This window comes from Gopherus evgoodei, chromosome 3 (genome assembly GCF_007399415.2).
Source record: "Gopherus evgoodei ecotype Sinaloan lineage chromosome 3, rGopEvg1_v1.p, whole genome shotgun sequence".
NCBI lineage: Eukaryota > Metazoa > Chordata > Testudines > Testudinidae > Gopherus > Gopherus evgoodei.
The window spans coordinates 119184668-119210128 of NC_044324.1; the positions used below are offsets into that span (position 1 = coordinate 119184668).

General features: G+C 42.8%; 1 protein-coding gene across 3 annotated transcripts in view; it reads left to right on the plus strand.

The window, feature by feature from the left end:
* Positions 1-25461, plus strand: part of AIG1 (androgen induced 1) — a 192705-nt gene that overhangs the window by 159621 nt on the left and 7623 nt on the right. For 2 of the 3 annotated variants that reach the window (XM_030556465.1, XM_030556468.1), the window contains one exon: positions 17486-17601. The exons of the other annotated variant lie outside the window; for it this stretch is intronic. In XM_030556465.1, the coding sequence (XP_030412325.1) occupies positions 17486-17601 (116 nt within the window). The remainder of the gene's footprint in view (positions 1-17485; positions 17602-25461) is intronic. 3 annotated transcript variants of the gene reach the window in all.

A 25461-nucleotide genomic window follows, 5' to 3' on the forward strand; every position in this document is an offset into this window, starting at 1 on the left:
TATACAATAACCCCAAATACACATAGCCCCTCAGTGCAGTACATACAATAACCCCAAACATCCTTCTGCAGCCTATACTATCTGTTGAGTCAGTGTGAAGTGCTGGAAAGAGCTTCGACAATGACTGAGAGCTCTTTTTGTTCAGAATATCACCACTGTACAGTCCTCACTGGATCTGTGGTCTGTTACCATCCAATTTTTATATTCTCCACAATTTTGAGTCTTTTACACACATGAATTTACTAATTATACCTGTGTGACACAGGTTTTCAGTTACTAGTACATAAATATGCTCAAAAATATATTAAATTGCACATTTAACAAGGAAAAACAGGAAATATTCTCCTTACAATATATATATATATATATATATATATATAAAAAATGTGGCTGAATCTATTCTGTTATGGAAACCTTATCTTTCATATTTTCTGACATTTTTAATTGTAACCGTACAACCTTAAGGTTGCATTCATGAGTAGTTTGTGTTAGGTATCATCAGCTGGAATGGTTAACAAAAGAAATCAAATAATGCCTTAATAAAAGTTTGGATGAAAGGCAAAACACCTTCCAGTCACAATAAAAAAAATGCTGTTCCCCAGAAAATGTGTGTACCAATGTGTACATGGCATACACCCACTTACAGTCATGGAGCAAATTCATAGTTTAGGAATATGTGTCATTATCAGAATCATTTTTCTAGATTAAAACAAGGGCAACTGATTTCTTGAGCATGCTACACTGCTTAACACTGAAATTTTCCTCATTCTAAGCGTGTGTGTATGATTTAATGTGATGCCATTTGTAAGAAGTATGCCACCCTCTTGAGACCCTTGTATTTATCTGCTTTCAATTAAACTTGAAATATTCAGAAAGTCTCCTATACTAATCCCATCTAACTTGGAAGCCACATAGCTCAGGCATGAGGCTGTCAAACATGAGTAGTTTCAGATGTCAATGCACCAATGGCAGAAATCCAGGAAGAGATCAAGGCTTAGTCACTGAAAAATACATGCCAAAACATCTCAGATACATAGCATCATAGCACCTCATAAGGAAAACATGTCATGACAGGAAATCAATAACCTCTTGCAGGCAACCTGTTTCTGAAATATTTTTGATTAATTATGCCAGTGCATGTTTGGCAAAACTGCTTGATCCAGCATTAACCTAATGCTTTTTGCATGAAGCAGTATTGTAACTGGTCTCGTAAGTCAAACTTGATGGTTCAAGTCAGGCTTTAAAGGTTCAGGTTATAGATTTCTATAATGTCCTTATGTCAGACATAATTGCCTTTACTGCAGCTTGTAGACTTGCTGATCAATCAAAATAACATTTCTTTTAACATAAACAATGCCAAATTAAAATAATCTACAATAATTGCACTTAGAACACAAGCTAGTGGGTCTGTGGAGTGAAGAAGCTTGAAATACAATGTGCAGAATGTGTTAGAAATGTATATTATATTTTATGACAAAGCACATTGCTCGCTCGCTCTCAAAGTGGAATACTTGCTGTTTAAAATGTATAGTACCATACACATCATGCAAAACAAAGTACAAATTGAGTTGCTGTGTGCAGGGGAGAAGCCAGTACAAATTACCGGGGCCTAGCAGTCCAGAAGGGGGCATGGGGCCTAGCTTCCCTGGCTTAGTCGGCCCTGTTTAGCTGGTCTACCCTTGCTGGGGGACCCGAAAAAATTTTTTCACCGGGGCCCGAACCCCCTCTCAGCAACCCTGACTGTGTGCATTGATGGTACTGGATTCGTATTTGCCTGTTTCTCTTTGTAATTTCAGAGGGAAAGGGCTTACAGGCCCATGTAAAATTGTCTATTATAGTGTGTAATGTATAAACACATTATATATGTAGTGGCAATAGCCTTGAGATAAATTGTTGAACTATGTGATAAATTGCAGAGCTGTGTGAATGATTACATTTATGAATCATTGGGTACCTCACCTGAACAATCCACCTCCTCACTATCCACTCCCAAGTGTTCAGATTTCTCAACAGCCACCACTTGTCAATTTTGGTTGGTGTATTCCTGGAGATCTCACACATGACATAATCTTTTCTTAAAGATTAATTTTTTATTCCTGGAGACTCCAGGGCAATCCTGGAGGGCTGGCAACCCTAGCCACCACTTAAAAATGAAACTGCCAAAGAAATGTTTCTTGCTTTTTCCAAATGTGGAATTTCTGCCTCAAAATTACACTGGCCTGAGACCCAGGACAAGCCATGTTCAGCCCTGGACTAGTCACAGGTTCAAAGTCCAGTATCTCCAAGCTAGAAGCAGGAGCTTTACATCTTTATAAAGCCAGAAATATCCTTCCCCAAATTTCTAAAGCTTTGTTCTAGCCCTGGTAGATTGCAAGGACTTTAAAACAATACATTGCATGTATAAATAAGCTATTTTAGGTCATTGTAAGTGGTTTATAAAAGGTATTGATTGTAATATTTCTCTCTATCAGAAGCTTGTACAATTGGATTCATGGTACTCAGAGAGCCTGGCTTTTCAGGGAAAGGAATACTATTTTTCATATCAGTAACATTTTCTAAAATAATCTCTAAAATATACCCACAAGGTTTTTTTGTGAAATGTGGCCTATTAAAACATGATGGTGCAGTGTGGTATAAAGATTCTATTGGCACTCATTTGTGCATAAAGTGACCATCCAACAGTCATGCCAATAAAACCTTTATGGTATACATAATTCGGGATCTATGCACTGGGACTGTGATTTTGGGGGCAATTGGAAGAAACAAGGAAATATTTCTCTGGATGGTTCTTTAAAAAAAGTTGGCAGCCGTTTGCCGTAGTTCCAGTATTTGTGTGTGGTGTTATAGTGGACAGGCTCTGGCTGCTCCATAGTGAAGGTTGTACTGAGTTTATATTATAAATCCAGCTTGCTCCCCTCCCTCAGAAAATCACAGAGGAATATCAACTTAAAAACTGGAAGATTAGGTACGTGGATGAAATAAAATTTCTACTAAAATTGAGATCAGTTGGACAAGAGGTTCATGAATTATAACACTCATTAAATAATAATTATAGCACTCATAAACAAATGGCATTCGCCAAAGTTCAGAAACTCTGCTCGTGGTTGATTTGTTTGGTTTTTTCCCTGCTAATGTTTTGACCTGGAGTGGACAGTTAAATTCTGGTTCACAGGGTACTTTATGGTCTCAGGAAAGAAAGGAGTAGGATCTGTTACTGGAGAAATAAGTAGAGTAAATGATTTGCATGGTTTACTATTTCCTGTATCACACAAAGGGTAATGGGGATACTACTGTTGTATCACTATATTATGTAGCACTGCAGTTTCAACTGATGGCACAGAATTGTTGTGGGGCACATAATTTTGTTTTGTTTGGGGGTGTATTGCACTAAAATAAAAATTGCTAATTTTGCTACACAATCTTGTTTCAAGCGCTAGTGACAAAGATTTTCATGTGGTCCAATTATAGAGTACTATGTATACCTGGAGGAGATACTAAATTATGTAAAGAGAGGAGCTGTGATAAGCGGAAGATACAGAGAAACAGAGATAATGCATCATTGGCTAATGGCGGGGGAAGAGCAGAGAAGGAGTAACTTGGCTTGACAAAACAGGAGCTGAAAGAGAGCAGCTTGAAGCAGCAGGAGCTGAAAGATGGGAGTGGAATGGCTCTGAGGGAGGTAATCAGAGCAGCCTGGGAAAACTGATGGAGGAGGATCAAGGACAGAAGGTAGATCAAAGGAACTGAGAGATGCAGAATTCCAGCATGTCCCAAAGCTACAAACATTAGGGTCTGGAAACAATTTTAGCCAACTTTGTGTTACCTTGTCTCCCCTCTGTATGAGAGAGAATGGTCTTGTGGTTAAGGCACTGGACTAGAATTCAGGTTTTAGGTCTGTTCTCAGCTCTGCCCCAGATTTCCTGAGTGACTTTGGGCAAGTCATTTAATCTCCTTCTAACTCAGTTCCTCTTCTGCAAAATGGGAACAATAATACTTCCTTTCCATTCCTACTAGCAATATTTTGAGGATAAGTTTATTAATATTTTTGAAGTGTTCAGATACAGCAGTGATTGGGATTATGGAAAAGCTATAAATAAACCTAAATAACTCCCACTAATCCACCCAGGAATATGGCGAGACTGGACCATTATTGCTATTTTAATGTATGGTATGTACTATGTATTATCAGCAAAAGGAGGATGAGGCTGCCAAAAATGGGTAGGGATGGAGAGGCCTACTGTACAATTCCAATTAATTCAGATGCACAATATCCTGTATATATAGCCATACAAAAGAGGAAGAGAGGGGTTTACATGCAAGAGTGTTAAATTTTTTTTCCCAAAGAGCATTGCACTCTCATATTGATTGAAAGTTGTTTTCTCTAGCTCTTGTGGCATTGTATAGTATGGGTCTTTGTTTAGATCACATCATACTTCTTCCTCTCTTAAACTGTACAATAATAATTAATGAGCTGTCTGTGGATGCCTTGGAGTGCATCCTGTGCATCAGTGTGTCTCAGTTAATAGTAATAATTTCTCATTTGTAAAAGGGAAAGTGCTGCCGGTGATCTCAGTCTCGGAAGGTTTCAGACTCACTCAAGGATTCCAATTTATTATACGCCCAGTTCTGATACCCTGCTGTTCTCTGTGTGGATTATGCTGTCTTGGTGGAAGGTGCCATTCTTCAAATGACACATAAATATTCCCTGGTCAACTGTTTCAGCTCTCAAAAGTTTAAAAATCCTGCCCCTTGTTTTATAAGATAGCTATCTAGTTCTCCGTTTTTCCCAGAAGAGAACACAGAGATGGCTTTATTAGTACAGGAGGGCTATTATGCTACAAGTGCGGCTGCCTGCTATTGTGGCAGTTTTTAGAAATGTCATTATCCGTTGCTAAGGTGAGCACACTGGCAGAGATTTTAAATTTAGTGGAAAGTATGTAGGTTATTTTGCTAATAATATTTTTCATTTCTGCAACACCTTTAATCTCACAATGTTTTACATGACCATAGGAAGTAGGGAAGGGAGGGACATGGATTGCTTCACCCACTCTGAAATGCAGCAGCTGTTTAACAGCACACAACTACGTGAGAATTTAGAACAGAAAGTGAAGGATAATACGATATCTGATTGAAATGGCTGAAAGGAATTTAGAAAAGCAGAATATTATTGGAATTTTGTCAAGACATTGAGGTTAGGAATGTAGGAATTGCCCCGCACACACACCAATATCCTGTCTCTGACCGGTACCAGATGCTTCAGAGGGAGGCATTAAACCCTATGAATAGACAATAGGATGCCCATAAGGGAAGTTCACCGCGCCCCAGGAGTTCTTGTGCCCTTACAGAATGTGTCAAGAGGTTGTATCTTCAATGACCCTAAGTGGTCAGGATCTCAGTTTTGTTTCTTATGCAAAAGACAACACCTCTGATGTCCCTTACTAGTAACCTTCTGGAGCCTTATTCAGTACTGGCTGAGAAGGAAGGGTGCTAGCAGTTGAATCACAGTAAACATTTGCTGCAGCAGCTCAGTGTAGCTCTGGTATGGCTGCACTGCAGCTGATAGTGAGTCTCCTAGGCTGGATAAACAGACTTGCGCTAGCAATGTGGATATTCCAGTTCAGGCTGGAGTTCGAGCTCTCGAGCCCAGCTGGGCTTAAGATCCTGGTTTGGAACCGCCATGTTGCTATTTTTAGCATCATAGCTTGAGACCCGCTAGTGCGAGTCCGTCTACCAGGGCTGGGAGGCTTGCTCCCAGCTGCAGCGAAGACATACCCTTAGAGGTCTCCCATTCAAGCACTGCCCTGGCTCAGTATTGCTTATCTTGTGGGATCTGATGGGATCACAGCACAAGATGGTAAGTCTAGAATATGTGCTATGGCCTGATGATTTGCATAACAGTCTCGTTTTCAAAAATGAAATGTCTTAGAAGCAAGTATTCTGATTAAGCATGAAAATATCTGTTGCATATATAGAAATGCTGCCTGTAATATGATAACTGGAACTGAAGGATGAGGGTCAGGTTTCAGGAGGGACCAAATGTGGTGGGTACTGGAGGTTCAGGAATGCAAGCCAAGACCAGGCTACTACCACACCATGTAATGCTGTAATGCTGAACCTCAGCATGTAATGCTGGCCTCTCACAATATTCTGTAATGTTCTGTTTTCTACACTTCTATCGGCCTGCTGGATCACTTATTGCTAATGAAGCACTGCAGCTCTTCGTAGTTATGTATAATATCCATGGATACCTACATACTGTCTTCACAGGACTGAAACATCATTACTCATTAATTTTTGTAGAATCATTTAAGCTTATTATTCTGTGGAGAAGCCAATACTTCAGAACCTCACAGTCTGTTGTGACAAAAGATTTATTTCTGATATCAAAGCCATTAAACTTCCTTTTTCATCACTTTATTGACTTGTACTAATTATTAACACTCTGCTATATACCTGTCATAATTAAACCCTTTTGCTAACAAGACAGGATGGCTCATGGGATTTCCACTGAACTAAAATAATCTTTCACCTCTAGATCTTTAGTTCTGAATCTAGCCTGAGTCAGTAATAAAAATTATTCTCTTCTGATGGCTCTTTAGTGACTGATGTGAAATCATATGTTGGTTTCAGGCCATTTCCTTGTAAACAGGTGACTGCATGACAAGAAACACCATCAGAACTTACACCCTGTAACAGTGTGGTTTGCCATTAAGGGCTGGAGGCCTGGGGCCAGCCAACACTGAGTTTTGAAGGAACTGTTCCAGCCCACCTGTGTTGTGTTAATAGCCTTGATGGACAGTTGATTCTCCCAATAAAGGGAAGGGGGAAGCTGTGGCAGAGACTGAGGAGAGCCTTCCGCAGGGAAGGCTTGGAGACCAGGGGAGTTGCCTTGGCTAGGAGGATTGGGAGTAGCCTTCTAAGTCAGGAGGAAGACTGTAACACCAGGGGAGTTTGGAAGTCAGAGCCTGAAGGCTGAGCACCAGCCAAGCGACACCTGCGAGTTGGTGATCTAAGATCCTGCTCTGGGAAGGAGTGCTGGGGACTCCCTACCAAGTGCTGAGTAGGAGGAGAGAGAGACACTCTGAACCAGGCTTTGTAAAGATCAGTGGGACTCAAACCTGGGTTGACAGAGAAACTAAGCAATGGACACCTCCACATGGCCACTCGGTGGCAGCTGTAACCTAGCTGCTTCCCGTGATCCACAAACTGCAGTGGATGTACACAGATGGGAAATGCTTCCCAAGAGACCCAGTTAGCAGCTGCTTTTGAGGCTCCTAATTGATCTTTTGACCCCATATAAGCCCATGGGGCATACCAGGAAGCACCCAGGCAACAACGCAGATCCCTAGTGAGCTGCCACAACTGACTCTGCTTCTCCTTTCCTGAATTCCCAGCATTGACTTGGGCTCTGACTAGAATTCTGACACTTGCTCTGGATCCAGAACCTTGACACAACTCACCTCTGGTACTGATCTTGGTCTGGAAATCTGACCTCAAGCTGCTCGATCCCTGAGTCCCACCTCAGAACCCTGATAGAGTTGCGTCCGAGAGGGCCAGTGTGTGCCTGAAGGTTAAATAAATTGGACTTCAGAAAGGGAGTGTTTTAACTAACTTCAGATTGTGATCCGGATTTTTTGAGGTGGGAAACTGAAGCAGAGCAAGCCCAGGCCACAAGGGGGTGCATGGATGACAGTTACCCTGTTACAACGGGTGTAGTTGGCAGAATTGACAAGAGCACCTCCCACCAAGGAAGGTGACGGTGCAGCGGCAGAAGGCAAAATGGAAGAAGCTGCTTGGCTGAACAGCAGCAATGGATGCAGGCAGTTCTGCAGAAGCAGCGACAGAAATCACAATGGGTCACACAGTGGGCTTTGGGACCCAACAGTGCTGGCAGGAAGACCACTGCCACCTGCAAAACAGTGATCTCTGTGTGTTTCCAGTGTGGAAGACTGGGGCACAGAAGATTTGAGTGCCCCAAGAAGCAGTATGAGTACTTTAGTGGGGGATGAATAGGAAAGAAACAGACGAATGAGAGGGCTGGGACCCATCTGCCCAGGTGTTTGATATGGAGAGATTGGGTACATTAAAAGAGTTTGTACCTTGGATAATGAGGTGGAAGGGAAGGGAAAAGCCCAACAGACCAAGAGAGTGTGAAAGAGAGAGAGCTAAAGGGGGAAGCAGTCTGTGGTATGTTCACAGCAGTGTGTCAGCCCTGGAAAACAAGTGGAGCAGTGATATCCACAGTTATAGCCAGAATAGCCATGAGGAAATGTGATCAAAGCATAGAGATGCCCAGAGAGTGGCACTGTCATAAACAGATAGCTAAGGGTTAATGTCTCTTTCACCTGCAAAGGGTTAACAAACAACACCTGACCAGAGGACCAATCAGGAGACAAAATACTTTCAAAACTGGGTGGAGGGAAGTTTGGGTGTGAGTTCTTTTGTTCTTTGTCTCGGTTCGGTGACCCTCTCAGCTCTGAGAGTGATCTCTCTATCTCCAAGTTTTCTAATCTTCTGTTTCCAAGTTGCAAGAACAAGGATAGTAAGACAATAGGTTTATATTGTTTTTTTGTATTTACACGTGTGTAGTTGCTGGAATGTGTTAAATTGTATTCTTTTTGGATAAGGCTGTTTATTCATTTTTTCTTTTAAGCAATTGACCCTGTATATTGTCACCTTGATACAGAGACCAATTTTATGTCTTTTTCTTTCTTTTTATATAAAGCTTTCTTTTTAAGACCTGTTGGATTTTTTTTTAGTGGTGGCTCAGGGGGATTGAGTCTGCAGCTCACCAGGGAATTGGTGGGAGGAAGAAGACGGGGGGAAGAGAGAATCTCTTTGTGTTAGATTTACTAAGCCTGAACTTGCATAACCTCTGGGTGAGGGGAGAGAAATATTTGATTTCTCGGTGCGGTGTTTCAATGACTTGAAGCAGGGAATCTCCTAGAGTACCCAGGGCGGGGAAATTTGGGAGGAGGTAAAGAGGGGGAAGGGAAGTGGGTTATTTCCCTTTGTGGTGAGACTCAGGGCATCTGAGTCTTGGGGTTCCCCAGGGAAGGTTTTGGGGAGACCAGAGTGAGCCAGACACTGGAATTTTCTGGCTGGTGGCAGCGATATCAGATCCAAGCTGGTAATTAAGTTTGGAGGTTTCATGCTAGCTTCTCAGGTTCTGAACTCTAAAGTTCAGATCTGAGTAGGAAAGTTATGACAGGCACGGTCGGATTAGTGTTTGGGAGACCACTGAGGCTACAGCAAAAGTGAATGCTGCAGTAATGAGAGCAGCTCTTACGGCTGCCAAGATGTGCAGAGGGAATATAGAAAGCCTGACCTCTTTAGGGGAGAAGTATTGGCAGGAGCTAGCTGTTATGGAGGAGGTCAGGCAGCAGGCCCTGAGCTGGACAAGTTAGGCAGAGTGCATCAGGCAACTGTAGAAGAGAGAGAACTCACTCATTATATTGAGCAAAGTGGATGGGGAGCTGGAGAGCTTGCATCTCAGAAGCAGACTGACAAGCGGCAAAGGAAGAAAGAACATAAGAACAGCCATACTGGATCAGATCAATGGTCCATCTAGCACAGTGTCCTGTCGTCCAACTTTGGCCAATGCCAGGTGCTTCAGAGGGAGAGAACAGAACAGGCAATCATCAAGTTATCTATCCCCTGTCATCCACTCCCAGCTTCTGGCAGTCAGAGGCTTAGGGACACCCAGAGCATGGGGATGCATTCCTGACCATTTTGGCTAATAGCCATTGATGGACCTGTCCTCCATGAATTTATCTAAGTCCACAGTTTGACTGTGCATTGTGTGAAGAAGTGCTTCCTTTTGTTTGTTTTAAACCTGCTGCCTAATAATTTCATTGGATGATCCCTGGCTCTTGTGTTCTGAGAAGGAGTAAATAACACTTCCTTACGCACTTTCTCCACACCATTCATAACTTTATAGACCTCTATCATAGCCCCCCCCTCCTTAGTCATCTCCCAGTCTTTTAATCTCTCCTCATATGGAAGTTGTTCCCTACTCTTAATAATTTTTGTTGCCCTTCTCGGTACCTTTTCCAATTCTAATGTATCTTTTTTGTGATGGGACAACCAGAACTGCACACAGTAGTCAAATTGTGGTCTTATTGTGGATTTATATAGTAGCATTGTACTTTGTCTTATTATTGATCCCTTTCCCAATGGTTCCTAACATTCTGTTTGCTTTCTTGACTGCTACTGCACATTGAGTAGATGTTTTCAAGAACTACCCACAATGTTTCCAAGATCTCTTTCTTGAGTGGTAACAGCTAATTTAGACCCCATCATTTTATATGTATAGTTGGGATTATGTTTTCCAGGGTGCATTACTTTGCATTTATCAACACTGAATTTCATCTGCCCTTTTGTTGCCCAGTCACCCAGTTTTGTGAGCTCCCTTGCGAGGTATGGCAGAAAGCTTGCATCAGGGTGGGCAAGGCTCTGAGAGGAATCTTGGGAAGAAGATGTGGGATCAGGAGACACTGGAAACCCAAACTGTGTTCCAGGGGGATGAAGTTAGAACCCAAATAACACATGCAAGGAGGTGGGTCACCCAAACAGTGAGCCTTGGGAAAAACAAGGGAAACATAGGTAGCTCGAGTTCCTTGTCAGGGTGCATGGGACCTGGCCACCCTTGGGGCGCGGGGACAGGGGAAGAGTATCCCCAAAAGTAGAACTTTCCCTGGGGAGCGCAAGGTTCTAAGGGGAGGTTGTAACAGGGTGGCTTACCCTAAAGGGCTGGAGGCCTGGGGTCAGCCAACCCTGATTTACTGAAGGACCTCTCAAGCCCACCTGCTTTGATGGGGCCTAATGGAAAACAGCTGATTCCCCTATAAAAGACCCCACAAAGTAAGGGGGCTCAAGAAGCTGTGTCAGAAATGGCAGGGAATCAGGAAAAGCTTCTGCATGAAAGACCTGAGACAAGGGGAGTTGCCTCAGCTAGGAGGATTGGGAGTAGTCTGCTAAGGCAGGAGAAAGACCCTGTGACCAGGGGAGTTTGGAAGTTAGTGCCTGAAGGCTGAACTCCAGCCAGGTAAAGCCTGGGAGATGGTGAACTGAGATTCTTCTTTATGAAGGAGATTTGGGAACCCCTTACCAAGGGGGAGGTGAGAGATAGAGAGAGATGCTGAACTGGGGTTGAGGCCTGAAGGAACTGTTTGTACAGGATGATTAAATAAATTGGACCCAAGAAAGGGGAGTGTTTAAACTAACTCTGGATTGTGATCTGGAGTTTTAAGGAGTCCAATGAGAGAAAGTGAAGCAGGATGCCTGGGGAGTGACTTCCAGCCACAAGGGGCTGCTTGAGTGACAGTCACCCCTTATGCACCCTTACTGAGCATCTCAGAGGCACAAATGGACTGTTGAACTGAACCAACTTCTCCCTCCTAGAGTGATTCAAAGTGATCATTTCAGGTCAGGATTGGGATTGGATCAGATTAGTGAGGAAGGTTACATTACCACTTTACATTACCTGTCCTGAGGAAAGAAGATGTTAATATACAGGTCTGACAATTCAGCCAGCACCTTTTTTTAAACTACCTAAAATTCATCTTAAAACACAATTTTGGGTAGGGGGTGGGAAGCTAAGCAAGGTACTGATGAAAATAGTGTTAAAGCAGTACTTACTGGTGGGAAGGCAAAATTTAATCAGGCTTTCAACACTGGAGCATTTAATTTTTTTAAAAAAATCTATTACAGACTCATTCTTAATGTATGTGATTTGCATAAAACCTTTTCCTCTGAATACCTGTAGCGGTATATAACTAAAAATGGAAAGTATAGTACATCAAGTCTAAATTTGCTGGGCTGACAGTACAGATGTGCCTATTTGTATTATGATTTTTTCAGTCTAAAATTTCCACGGGTCATATGTACACACACACTCCAAACCCCATGAGGGGAATGGGGAGAATTTTTTTAAAATATCCTTTAAAAAGGCAGTAATAAATGTGCATTTTGAGCATACGTCTCAGTATAGCTCCATCTCTCTCAGAAGCGAGTACAGTGGTTAGGGGAATTGCTCCACCTTGCAGCTGTAAGGGAAAACTATTGCATTATGTGCTCACACAGCCATGCTAAAAGATCAGTCTTTTTAAAAGGCAGTGAGGCTGGGAGGTTTGGTATTTATTATCCATCAGTGATTTCTGTGTGTAAGATGACCTGCACACTCAGCCTGGGCTCTGACAGTTGAGGTTTTGCTTTCTCTGCATTGTTTCCAGGAGTAAAGGTCATGCAGGCCAAGTTGCCCTTAGTTACATCTGTGCAACCCCACTCTCTTTGAATTATACGCTCAGTGACACCTGTGCAACCTCTCTGCCTTCAGTAGGTTTGCACGGATGTAACTGATTGAAACTTAGGGCATTTTTACACTACAGTGGCACAGGGCCGCCCAGCGGATTCAGGCTGGGCCGGATCTTGGCGAATTGCCGCCGAAGAATGAAGTGGCGGTGGTAGAGCAGCCTAAGTGCTGCCGATCGTGGCTTTTTTTTTCCCTGCCGCTTGCAGCGCTTGTACTCACCGGGCGGTGCTCCGAGGCTTTGGCAGCACTTCATCGGCGGGTCCTTCACTCACTCCAAGTCTTCCACTGCACCGAAGTGCCGCCGAAAACCCGGAGCGGCTCGTGGGGCCCCTGTGAGGCCTGGGGCAAATTGCCCCACTTGTCTCCCCCTTCCTCTGGGCAGCCCTGCCGTGGCAAGACTATGTCGAAGCAGCTGTGATGCTGTAGGCCATAATGTAGACACTTCCTACACAGATGAAAGGGGTTTTTCCATTGATGTAATTAATCCATCTCTCTGAGAGGTCAACGGAAGAATTTTTCCAGCAACCTAGGGGATAAGGTTGACCTAACTCTAGCTCTAAAGGTGAGAAATTTTTCACAGTCCTGAATGACAGTTAGGTCAATCCAATTTTAAGTGTAGATCAGGCCATAGGGGAGAACTCTGATGCACAAGATGGCATAAAACCTGTAGTTCACTCTCCCACAAAGAGCAGTGCCAGCTCTTCAGAGTTAGCAGGGATAAAAAAGCAGAAAAAGCTTTTTATTTATTATTTATGCAAAAGAAATAGATCTGTTGAGTAAAATTGTGCCATTACTTTTTACATAGCCATTTTTCAGGGTACACCACTCTTTAGGGTATTCTATCATTTTTGTGGTAAACTCTTTATTTTTGTTAGGTTTACAGTCTGATCATTTTAATTTGCATTGGATCAAAAGCTGATAGACACAAGTTCTCAGCCCAGAAGCTGGGCATTCCTTCTAAAGTTTGCCAAACTGTTTAGCTACTTATTATTTGTTTAAATGGCAACAGAGTGCTGTGAGCTGTACAAAACACAGTGATAGACATGGTCCTACTAGAGTGAAATAGAGAGAAGTGCAAAACAATACAGCTACATTAATGTCCAGAGTAGTTGGCACTGCACTTTAAGGTGTGAATCACAATACTTCTAGCTGAGGTGGTAGGCTTAGCTGAAGTGTGTTTTAAAGAATGATTTTAATGAAGGTCAGGATGATTGCCTGTCTGACAAAGTGTGAGAATGAGTCACAGCTGAGAGGGGCAGCATGGCAGAAAGTCCAAAAGTGGGAGAAGCATACAAAATGGAGCAATAAGGTAGCAGGGAGTGGCAGAGCAAGAGGGGGAATAAGAAGAAGTGGGGACAGAGGTGCAGACAAATGTGGAAAGCTGAGGGCCACAAGATTTAACTTGATGTATAAAGTGAGAGAGAGTCATTGCACAGTTTCAAAGGGTATGTCTATACAGCAAAGAAAAACCTGGGTCTGGCCCATGCCTACCAACTAGGGCTTGCAGGGCTCAGGCTGCAGAGCTGTTTCATTTTTGTGTAGACTTCTGGGCTCGAGCTGGAGCCTTATCTCTGGGACCCTCCCACTGCACAGGGTCCTAGAACCCAGGGTACAGCCTGAGCCCGGAAGTTTACAAAGTAATGAAACATCCCTGCAGCCCAAACCCTGTGAGCCTGAGTTGGCTGGCATGGGTCAGCCGTGGGTTTTTCCCTGCTGTGTAGACAGGCCCAAAGAGTGGTGTCAAAATGAGAGATGACTAAGGCACAGATGAGCTGCAGCGCCATACATCTCTGTGCAAGGGGAAAAAATGAAGTTCCACTGACCTTTTTCATTTGTGTACCTCAAAATTAAGGACCATCCTGAAGACCTGGAGCAGTAGCCACTGGAACTGGGGGATAATGACATCTGCCATGTGATACTTATTAACCTGATGTAATACTAACCCATGTCTCTTAGCTAGGGCTCAGAACTAAAGATCAGTTCGTTCAACTTTCCTGTGTGTCATACTGTTATTACTTGGTGTCAAAAGAAACATTAATCTCTGGCAAAATGGGGCAAGTACTTTCTCCCATGCTGCCCCTCACGCTTGGGAGATGCTCCCATAAGCACCCACAAAACTTCCTCATGATCCACCTTCAAATCCCTCCTTAAAACTCTGCTTTGCTGTGAGGTCCACAAAAACACTTGACAACAATTAGGCTGCTGGTGTGCTGATGCTACAGCCTAGCACACTGACAGATATTGTCTCATTGCTTCCTTAGTCTCTCTCATCTGCCTCTATCCACCTGTTATCTCACATTTTAGGCATAGGTTGTAAGATCTTTGGGGGCAGGGACTGTCTTTTTGTTTTATTTGTATATCATCTACCACAATGGGGTCCTGGTCCATGACTGGGGCTCCTAAGTGCTACAATAATACAAATAATCAACAATAATACATTAAACCAGGTTTATGATGGATAATTAAGACTTGGTGAACAGATCAGAAAGAACTGATAACCTGCACAGAATCAAGGGGTTTTGGAGGCTAACATATTTACTGACCCCTGGTTCCTAAATAGATTATTGAGCCTGGGCTGGAGTTGTTCACACAGCTTCGGCTACACTACATTAGCCCAGGCATATAAAGCTGGTTACCAGAATCTAAAGGGTTTCACATGCAGACTCCAAACCTCCAAGTGAATATTTCAGAGTTGGTTTGCTGCCAGCCCGTCAGTGCACTCTGAAGGTTATGCACCATTAATAGACCTTAAGACAGTAGTGGGCGCAACTATAATAGACCACGTGTAAAACATACACGCATTCCCTTGGTGGTGATTTATATTGTTTAAAGAGATGGGGGCGGGACAAGCTGTTAAAAGATGAAGAAATTGAAAGCTCCCCTCACTGCTATATTATCCACCTGACATTCTCTAAATGCCAGTCATTAATTACTAGTGTATTGAAAATCAGAACACTTATCCAATCCAGATTAGGTTACATCTGTGAGCCAGAGAAGTTTCCACTGTCTTAGTCTTTCCCATCTAAATAATTTTTTTTAAAAGTTGTTAAAGAAGAGCAGGTCTGCAAAAGGCTGTTCTGTTTTATCTCATTAAGGCCTGTTATCCCCACAAAGATATTTTTAGCTTCTCTGTCCCTTCCACCATAATACTTTTTAACGTTTTAAGGCATTCACAGTGTAATTATTAAATTTCAAATTCAGCCCTCAATCTGCAGCTTTCGCCGAGGTCAATAAAATGAAGGTTGCACATGCACATCTGCTGGCAGAATTTGGCCACAAGCAACAACATTCTTGTCTTATTCCTGAGCCAGTATTAAGAAAGGATTGAAACTGGTTTATGATTTAGACTGCTCCTGCAATCCTGACACCTGTAGACCTTTCCTTCAATTCAGTGGGAGACTGGTGTACAGATCCACCACAGGTCTGCAATGCAATGGGTGCTGCTGGAGTCACCAATAGGATCACTTCTGCCTGAGCTGTATGTTCAAAAATGAAAGTTTAATCCAAAACTTTATTTTAAGATGGATTTGCTCCTCATTTCTGTACATTTTCATACCTGCTAACATTTTGAAATCTATACATCATTATGTATAGCTTGGGGATAGGGGGAGGGCACCCTTTTTCATTCCGCTGATATTAATTGGATGAGGAGATCATTTTAGAAGGTGCAGTTCAGGAAAACTAGAAGGTGGAATGATAAAATAAAGACTGTCCCTTCTAAACATGGGCAAGTGCTGTATAGGCATTGTTAGAACACTGGCCTTAGTGCCTTTTATCTGAGGATATTAATTAATGTTACCAAGATTAACAAGTTAAAACTCACGACACTTTTGTAAGAAAGGTAATTATCCCTAATTTTACCCCTATTTTTGGATCCCCAAATTGAGACACATCAGGTCTGCTTCAGAGGTTCTAAACACTTTCAGCTTCCATTGATTCACTTGGAGTTTAAGTGCTCTGTGCCTCTGACAACCAGAGTCTGAAGTTGGGTGTCCGAAAATAGTGGACACATTTGACATGAGTCAGAGTTGGGCAAACTACAGCCCGTGGGCTGCATCCAGCCCACAGAAGCCTCCTGCCTGGCCCCTGAGCTCCTGCCCCAGGTAGCTAGCACCCAGTCCCTCCTCTGCAGCCTCAGCTCGCTCCGCTGCCGGTGCAATGCTCTCAACGCAATGCTCTGGGTGGTAGGGCTGCAAGTGCCTGGGGCAGCACAGCTGCAGATCTGGGGTCTGATCCGGTGCTCTGTGCTGCGCGGCAGAGTGACTGGCTCCAGCCAGGCAGCACGGCAGGCTGTCCTGGTGCTCTGGGCAGCATGGCTGTAGCGCTACCAGCCACCAGTGCTCGAGGCAGCGCAGTAAGGGGGCAAGGAGCAGGGGGGTTGGATAGAAGGCAGGGGATTTTGGGGTGGTGGTCAGGGACAGGGTTGTGGATAGGGGTCGAGGTGGTCAGAGGGCAGGGAACAGGGGGATTGAATGGGGGCAGGGGTCCCCAGGGGGCAGTCAGGAAGGAGAGGAGGGGTTGGATGGGTTGGTGGGGGGGCAGTCAGAGGCAGGAGTTCCGGGGGTGGTCAGGGGACAGGGTATGGGGGGCTTAGATGGGGCAGGAGTCCCAGAAGGGCATCAGGGGACAAGAAGCGGGGGTGGGTCAGACAGGGGTGAGGCCGGGCCGCACCTGCCTGTTTGGGGAAGCACAGCCTCCGCTAACCTGCCCTCCGTATAATTTTGGAAACCCGATGCAGCCCTCAGGCCAAAAAGTTTGCCCGCCCCTGACCTAAGTGATGTGGCAAAGGTCATGTAGCAATTGTGGAGCAGATTTGGGAGTATAATCCAGTTCCCCTACTTCCAGGTCCTGTCCCTTAATCACAAAATGATGCTTCACTGCAACCCTCAGGCAAAACAAAAATGTACATTCTGCTCACTTTTTCCTACATTCCCCTCAGCTATCAAGCATTAAAAAGGCCAATTTAAGTAATAGGGTTTAAATTTGATCGGCTTTATATGCTCATGGTTTTGTCTTTTTCCATCCCTATAAAGAGATTACCTCTGAATTTTGTTTTTTCCCTCGTGAGAAGTCTTTGCTATTAAGTTTCCTGTTGCAGAACAAGTGTTGAAATGCAGTGAGAATCATTTGTATCACCTGGTTTTCTCCTGTTGCGTTTTGTTTTTTTCTTAGCATACAACAGTTTTGCCCTTTATATTAATCGAGATGAGAACAACACATCATCAGTATCCCAGCAGGAGCTGTGGACTGGCTGCAGTATGCACCTTCTCTGTTGGCTATATATTATGGTAAGGACCGTACATGCTGTGTTTTCATATTATATTGGGGGATTGTACTGCTAAATTTGGGCACATATTTCATTAGGGATATAATCACTAACAGATTCACACTGCATGCCTCGTTTGGTCCAAGACCTGGGCTTTGTCTGGCTTCCCCAGATGCTGATATTTTTAGAAAGTATATGCCAAACCTCACACAACAGGAATTTGTTGAACAATCCCATGTAAGCACTGATCTTTCCAAAGCTACATTTTTCCATCTTTTTTCAAACTAAATGTTTTTCTTGGACCCTGATTTTATTGCTTAGGGTTTTTCGTCCTATCAAACAAAAATTGAGAATAGGCAAATGATTTCCTTCAACAGCATTTTAAGCCCCTTCAGAAAAGATAACGCTTTTTTTTCATTTTTCTTTTAGTTCACTAATTCTTGTGTTAGAATCAATTACAGAAATCCAAACATTCTGTAATTTATTTCAAATGCAAATATTTGGGAAAATCTTTAAATAAAGAAAGCATAAGCAACACTAAACTTGGTCTTTGGGGAGTTTTCCAATTAAAAATATCTGACTTATCTGACAAAGCAGCTTTACCCATCGGACTTTTTTTTTTTTAAACCCTGCAATTATTTAATCATTCTGCCCCCGCCACACACACATACAAGATCCTTGTTTGGTTAAAAAGTCTGTCCTCCCCTCCCCCTTCACATACGTGTGCACACACGCACACACACAACCCACACGCACACACACTCTCTCCCTCCCCTCTTCCCTTCCCTTGAGGCCCTTTATGATGCCATTTACCTCTCCTCCTACTCCCTTCCTCTGAGACTTTACTTCACAACAGCCTTCCCATAGGCTAAGAGAACTGGGGATACAGCTCCTTCCAGAACTCAGGAATACTACCTTTTCCACCAGCCAAAGGGGGCCACTAGTTAGAAAGCAACATAGGGTCTGAAAAGTGCTACTTCTTCAATGCTCCCTGACCTTATTCGGACCAAGGAAAAAGGGGACATTATACCAAGTATAGGTACCCACCACACACACAGTCATCATGTAATAACCAAAATCAAGGTGATCAGAGTCAAATTCTGTGGCCGGATTTCAAAAGGATCAGGATAATTTTATTATTAATAATATTTGTAATTGTGCTTGGTGAGATAAAGATAAAAAAATCTCATGCATCAGGGCATAAACTGATTGCTCTAATGCACAACTAGCTAGGTGTGTTGTGGTTATTTTTTCACTTTCCTCTGAACAATACACAACAGCAAGATACCAGACTTAATAAATTAATGGGCTTATTTAGTACGGCAACTTGTCTTTTTTCCAAAATGGTCCCTTCGGGTCTCTGAGTCTATGAATCTGTGCAAATCATGAGATGAGGCCAATGGAAAATTATTCCACAGGAATGGAAAAGTTGAAGCAGTCCACTTGTGTAAGTGGAAATAAATTCAAGTAGTGTCTTAAGAGCTTTTTAAGGCAGTGTTACAAAATCAGTATGAAAAGATTGGTTTACATGTGTTTATTTTTTTCTCAAGTGAGTTGCATACATAAATTGACACTGACACAAGGTGCTAGGTGATACAGTATCTTGCAGCTTCTACACAGTCACATCCTCCATATCAGTTATTTTCATTACATTTATACTTGCAAAGCTCCTGACGGAAATTGTTATTGCACAGCATACACCTCTCATTCCAAGCACTAGGTAATTTATTTCTTAAAACAACTAAGAACCCTGTATAGCTTGCTCCTGCCCAGCACAGGTATCTGCATCCTGCATTTAGAAGCACAAAGTAAAAGGAGATGAACAGGACAGGGAACACAGGGGAAACTGATTCTGCACTAAGAGATATACACTGCTACCCATTCACTTTGTTACTCTTGTCTACATATTTCAGTGCTATCGTAATAATACTCAGCCCTGCTATGGTGTTTTTCATTCATAGACCTCAAAATGCTTTACAGAAACCAGTATCATAATTCCCATTTTACTGCTGAGGGAAACTGAGGCACAGGAAGGGAAGTGACTTGCCCAAGGTCATGCAGCAAAGCAGTGGTACAGGTGGGACTTGAACCCAGTTTCCTTGCATTCCAGTTTTTTGCGCTGTCCATTATACCGCACTGTTGCCTTTTTCCCCAATGAGCTCCCTTCAGCATTGTTGATCATTTAGGTGTGATTCATAGCTGTGTAGAAGTGCAAGGGACTTTGAGTGAGCATCTAGTCCAGTCTCCTGCCCCGAGGCAGGACCAAGTATAACTAGACCATCCCTGAAAAGCATTTGTGTAACATGGTCTTTAATACCTCCTGCGATAGGGATTCTACAACCTCCCTTGGAAGCCTATTCCAGTACTTAACTATGCTTATAGTTAGAAAACTTTTCCTGATATCCGACCTCAGTCTCCCTTACTGCAGACTGAGCCGATTATTTCTTGTCCTACCTTTAGTGGACATGGAGAACAATTGATCACTCCTCTCTTTAGAGCAGCCCTTAACATATTTCAAGGCTGTTATCAAATCTCACTTCAATTTTCCTGTCTCAGGACTAAACATGCCCAGGTTATATTTTTTTTAACCTTTCCTCATAGGTCAAGTTTTCTAAATCTTTTATCATTTTATTGCTCTCATCTGCACGCTTTCAAATTTGTCTACATCTTTCCTAGAGTGTGATGCCCAGAACTGGACATAGGACTTCAGTTGAGACCTCACCAGTGCCAAATAGAGCAGGACAAGTACCTGCCGTGTCTTACATAGGACACACCTATTAATACACACCAGCATATTAGCCTTTTTTTTTAAAACTGTGTCACGTTGGTGGCTCATATTCCATTTGTGCTCAACTATAATCCTCACATCCTCTTCAGCAGCACTACTGCCTTGCCAGTTATTCCCGCTTTTGTACTTGTGCATTTGATTTTTTTCCTTCCTAAGTGTAGTACTTTGCATTTGTTTTTATTGACTTTTGGCATGTTGATTTCTGACCAAATTCTCTCCTTTGTCAAGGTCATTTTGAATTCTAATCCTGTCCTCCAAAGTGCTTGCCATCCCTTCCAGCTTTGGGTCAGCTGTAAGTTTTATAAGCACACTCTCCGCTCCAGTATTGATTTTCCTACAGACTGTACCAAGAGTGGATAGGGCTGCTCTCAGCTAACTCCGTTTCTTCCTTGCTGGGAATTCCCAAAAGGGAGTTGGAGCAATTGCTTCTCCTCTCTGAGGACATGCATGTGGGGTTCTGCACAACTGCATTTTGTTTCCTCTCACATTCATGGCCTATAAAGGTCAGTGGGAGGATTAGTGAGGCAGCATGGTCTGTCGTGTGTCAGCCTGCGGATAATACCTAGTTTTATATCTCTGAATCTCCCCAGACAGTTCAGTGCTATTGAAGGTTCTACTCAGTCTGTAGACTGACACTGAAATATAGATCAAAGACCGTTGGGTTAAGTTCAAGCCAAACAGAACTGAAGTGATGATGGTAGGCTCAGGCTGGAAGGAGCAACCAGAAAATATGAGAAGGATTATATCTGCCCCTTTTAGCAAAGGTGCGCCCACATTTCGTAACGAGAACTTACCAACTTGAGGTAGTGCTGGTTTCCCCACCTGTTGGTAAGTGTCTATATACAAACACTAACCATGAATGCTTGTATTCATCTGTCTTGCTAGGAGGTTGTATTGATTTCATTTGGAGATGGGCTGTGGGATCCAACTACCAATCCATGCCTGTGTCACCTCAAGCTTATTGCATTCTATCTGAGGCTGGACCTGGAAAATAAAACTAGAGCAGAATGCAACGCCTGCTCATTAAGCAGTGTATCTTGCTGGGAGCACACACTGCCATTGCCCCAGGACCTGGTTGGACTCCCAGTTAGAGCTTAAGGGGTTGTTTTTGACTTATAAAGCTCATAGCCTGCCTGCCTGAGAGACGGTCTCTCTCCTTGTGCCATCCTGCCATATTTGAGATCAGGAGAGGCAGATGTGGTGGAAGCTGGTGCCAGGGTGGTTTGTCCTCAGGTTTTAAATGTACTCTTTGCGTGGGTCTGACCTAGTCCAGATCTTTTGACCTTTTGGACACACTACAGTGATCATCGTTGGAGCCAGCTGTATGGAGAGAAACGGGCATATTAGGAATAGTGTTTAGGTTTAGGTTTGGGAGTAAAGGTTTGGGATTAGTTATTTTCTGGTTTTAGGATAAGGGGAAGCAGGTGTTTCTATTTGTCATGTGTCTGTTTCATTTATGGAAAGGTACTAGGGTGCTTATAAAGGTGCTTTTTCCTTCTATAGTGTATAAAAAAAAACCCACCCACAAGTAGCAACAGAGAGGATCAGAGCCAAGTTGTATGCTGGAGATTACACTGAAGCCCATTTCTCTCACCCCCAATCCATCACTCCTTTATTTTCTCTTTCACCCCTGCATTCATGAAAGGATTAGAGCAGGCACACAAACTGCAGAGACACACACTCTCTCTGTGCAAGGACAAGTCTTAGCTTTTAATTAACTTTTCTCATGGCCCTATACAGCAGTCTCTCAGATTTGCACCAGAAGACAATAGTCTAGCACTGCATACTGCCCATAGGGTGACCAGATGTCCTGATTTTATAGGGACAGTCCTGATTTTTGGGTCTTTTTCTCATATAGGCTCCTAATACCCCCCACCCCCATCCCAATTTTTCACACTTGCTGTCTGGTCGCCCTAACTGCCCACCTTACATGGACTTTTGGGATCAAGGCCTTGGTATAATGTGCTTTATTGATAATGGGATCACACTTTATTTTCATTAGTGCTAGAAAACTGTTCTGAGCACATTCTGACTACCCAAAGCAAACAAAAAACCCACAGGCACTGGATCTATGTATTTGATTGTCAAGGCAAATAAAATCGCAAGATATTGTTTTGCTCATTGTAGCAATCATGGTCTCATGGCAACTACTGTCTGAGCCATATGTGGCCACAGAAGAAATGAAGCCAAAGGGGTATAGTTAAAAGATCTTTGTGTTCCTTCTGCTGCTGAGATGTACTGGATGCCAAAGAGCCACTCCCAAGGACGTGACTGCGCTTTAGTCATGCGGGAGTAGGTATCTGGGAGTAAAGCACTTGATCAATATTCTTGTTCCTACATTCACTACAATGGGAGTTGCCCCTACCTGTGCCAGGGCTGAACTTGGGTTCATTTTTTCCACTACTTAATAAAACAATTCAGGCAGGGCAGGTCCCATCAAACTTATTTAGAAAAACATGGATTTTCTTACAGCTGGCTTTAGGGAGGTCTGTTAATTTGATAAGTGGAGGAAGAGACGTTTGCATAGGGTGATGATTGTATGCATTTTTTAAAAAAGGAAGTTCCTAGATGTTTGGTAGTGTGATAATAAATCAAGACAAATAGCGCTGGATATATGCAAGAGAAAAATTAAATTTACATTCACTTATCCTAGGCATCCCACGTGTTCTCATGCCTCTCACACCTCCCATCGTAGTGATCTCCATCTTCAGTGAGCTGGTCATTTTATACTTCACTACAGCCTATCTTTATTTCTGAATCCCACGTAGACTGAAGTTCACGCTACTTTCTTCCAACATGAAAAGGGAAGAAGAAATTAGTAAGAACCAAATTTGCAAAAAAATACATTACTGGCTAAAATGTCTAGCAGCTTTCTGTCAGTCTATTTACTCTGCATCACAGAACTCAGAAATAGACTAGACCTACTATGGGTCACTGAGTTCATGCCCCTGAAAGTGCAGGGTTGTTCCCTACACTGTAATCTTGAGTGATTCATTCATTCCAGTTTCGAATGACTCAGCTGATACAACTCCCTCACTTCCGCTGGGAGACATTCCATAGTCTGCAATGTTCTTGTCGCTGTCTTGGTCCCAGGATATTAGAGAAACAAGGGGGGTGAGGGAATATCTTTTATTGGACCAACTTCTGTTGTGAGACAGATAAGCTTTCAAGCTCACACTGTAACATTTAAAACAAGCACAGTCACATCATTCAATATGTCAAGAATTTTTTTCAGGTAGATATGTATAGAATGTCACACACCACATGCTTAGGCTTAGTTGGTTTACCTCAGTTAGCACTAGAAGTAATAGAGGTACAGAGTTTTCCAATGCATCTTCCACTTCCTCAAGCGAGCTTGTTTTTTAATGCAAGCTAGAAAAATGGCAGCGAGGAAGACTCAGTATTTTGGCAGGAAGGAGCTAAAGGATTAACTGCAATAGTAGCAGTTTTTTGGGTTTTGTTTTTTTTTAAAGGTAAACTTCAATTTTTTGGAATCCCAGAACAGAGCTGCTCCCCCTCCAAAAATGTTTATATGAAAAAGAGCTACATTTTTCTATTTTTTTCCTGTTTTCAAACTAGCTAGTGAGCAGGTTGAAAAATTTCAAATGTTTCATTGATGTAATGACAAATATTTTGTAAGAAATGTCTTCAGAAATGTCTTTTCAACCAGCTGAACTCAGTAATAATGACAGGATGTTATTTGGGACCTATGGGATATTCATCTTCAAAAAAAGAAAGCTGTGTGATAGGATACATGTGCTGTCACAGAATCAGAGGGAGATCAGAGGTTCTAACCTTCTGGACTTTTGCAGATAAAAATATTAAACATTGCATACGTGAATATAAACCATTTAATGAAGGTTGCACCGATGGGTGTATCTTAAAACTAAACTAAAACTGGACCAACTAACTTTGCAGTAGACAAAGTCAATTTAATCTCCACCACCACCACCACACACACTGTATTTATATCTCAACTAGCAACTTTTTTAACCTGTACAATAGTAGGGTCTTAAATTGGCTCTGGCTTTGCAATCCAAAGTGTGTCTTAATGCATGTTCCCCTGTGCTTATCTAATAATGAGGTTGAACAAGAATAATGATTGCTAGAATTGCTGTGTCGAAGGCATTCATTAAAGTTAATAATCAGTAGTCTTGTATCGAAGACTTATGCCCACAGTTGATCAGCCCTTAATTGTGCAGTGTTCATTTAGTGAACTCATTCCTTCTTGAATACAAACTAACAAAGGACATCAGGTAATGTTTCCATGGCAGCAGTCCTACTTTTGCTACTCACATTTGTAATATAGACAATGCAGCAATACTCGCTGTGTCACTGCTCAGTGGAAAGAAGTACAATGTTAATAATTCCAGCATAGACAACTGGATTGTGTGGTTGATTTTCAGTGAGGTCAGGGTGGCTAGTGAGGTGTGCTTTTGAACTTTGTTTCTTAAGCAGTACTTGTTTTATCTTGTTCTTGTCATATTAGTTCCTGTTAGTGACCTGATCATGTTGCTGTAGGGACAGTTACAAAGCTGGATCCACAAAAGGACTTGGGCATTGCAATGCTGAGCGTTGCAACACCTACCTCTTAAGCACCCTGCCACCTGGTAGACTCCTCAGCCCTGAGTTATGTCAGGCTCCCCTTACAAAGCATGGGGAGAGCTAAGCATCTAAGAAGGGAATTCCCGTAGGCATGCTATGAGCACACCAAGGAGATCAAGCCCCAAAGGCGTGATAGGCAAGAGAGTGCCTAATTGAAGAAGACTGCCAAAGCTCAGGGGTGAGTTAGGGCTCCAAGCAATTTGTTAGCCATGGGGCAGCATCAAGATTTAGGCAGCTTTGTGTATACCTACTGGGGAAAATCTAGGCCTCTGCAAGATTAGATGGTAGCTAAGTGGTGGTTTTCAGAATGTCTGTGGCACCTAAATGATGAGCTCCTTAAATACTTTTGTGGATCTAGCCCATGACTGCTAACCTGGAAGCATAACTTGCAATCCATCATGATGTGTGTTAATAACTAAAGGGCATACCACTTTGGCCAGCAAAGAGTAAAACCTTCAGAACATAAGCCAGGATGCTACATTCAACAAG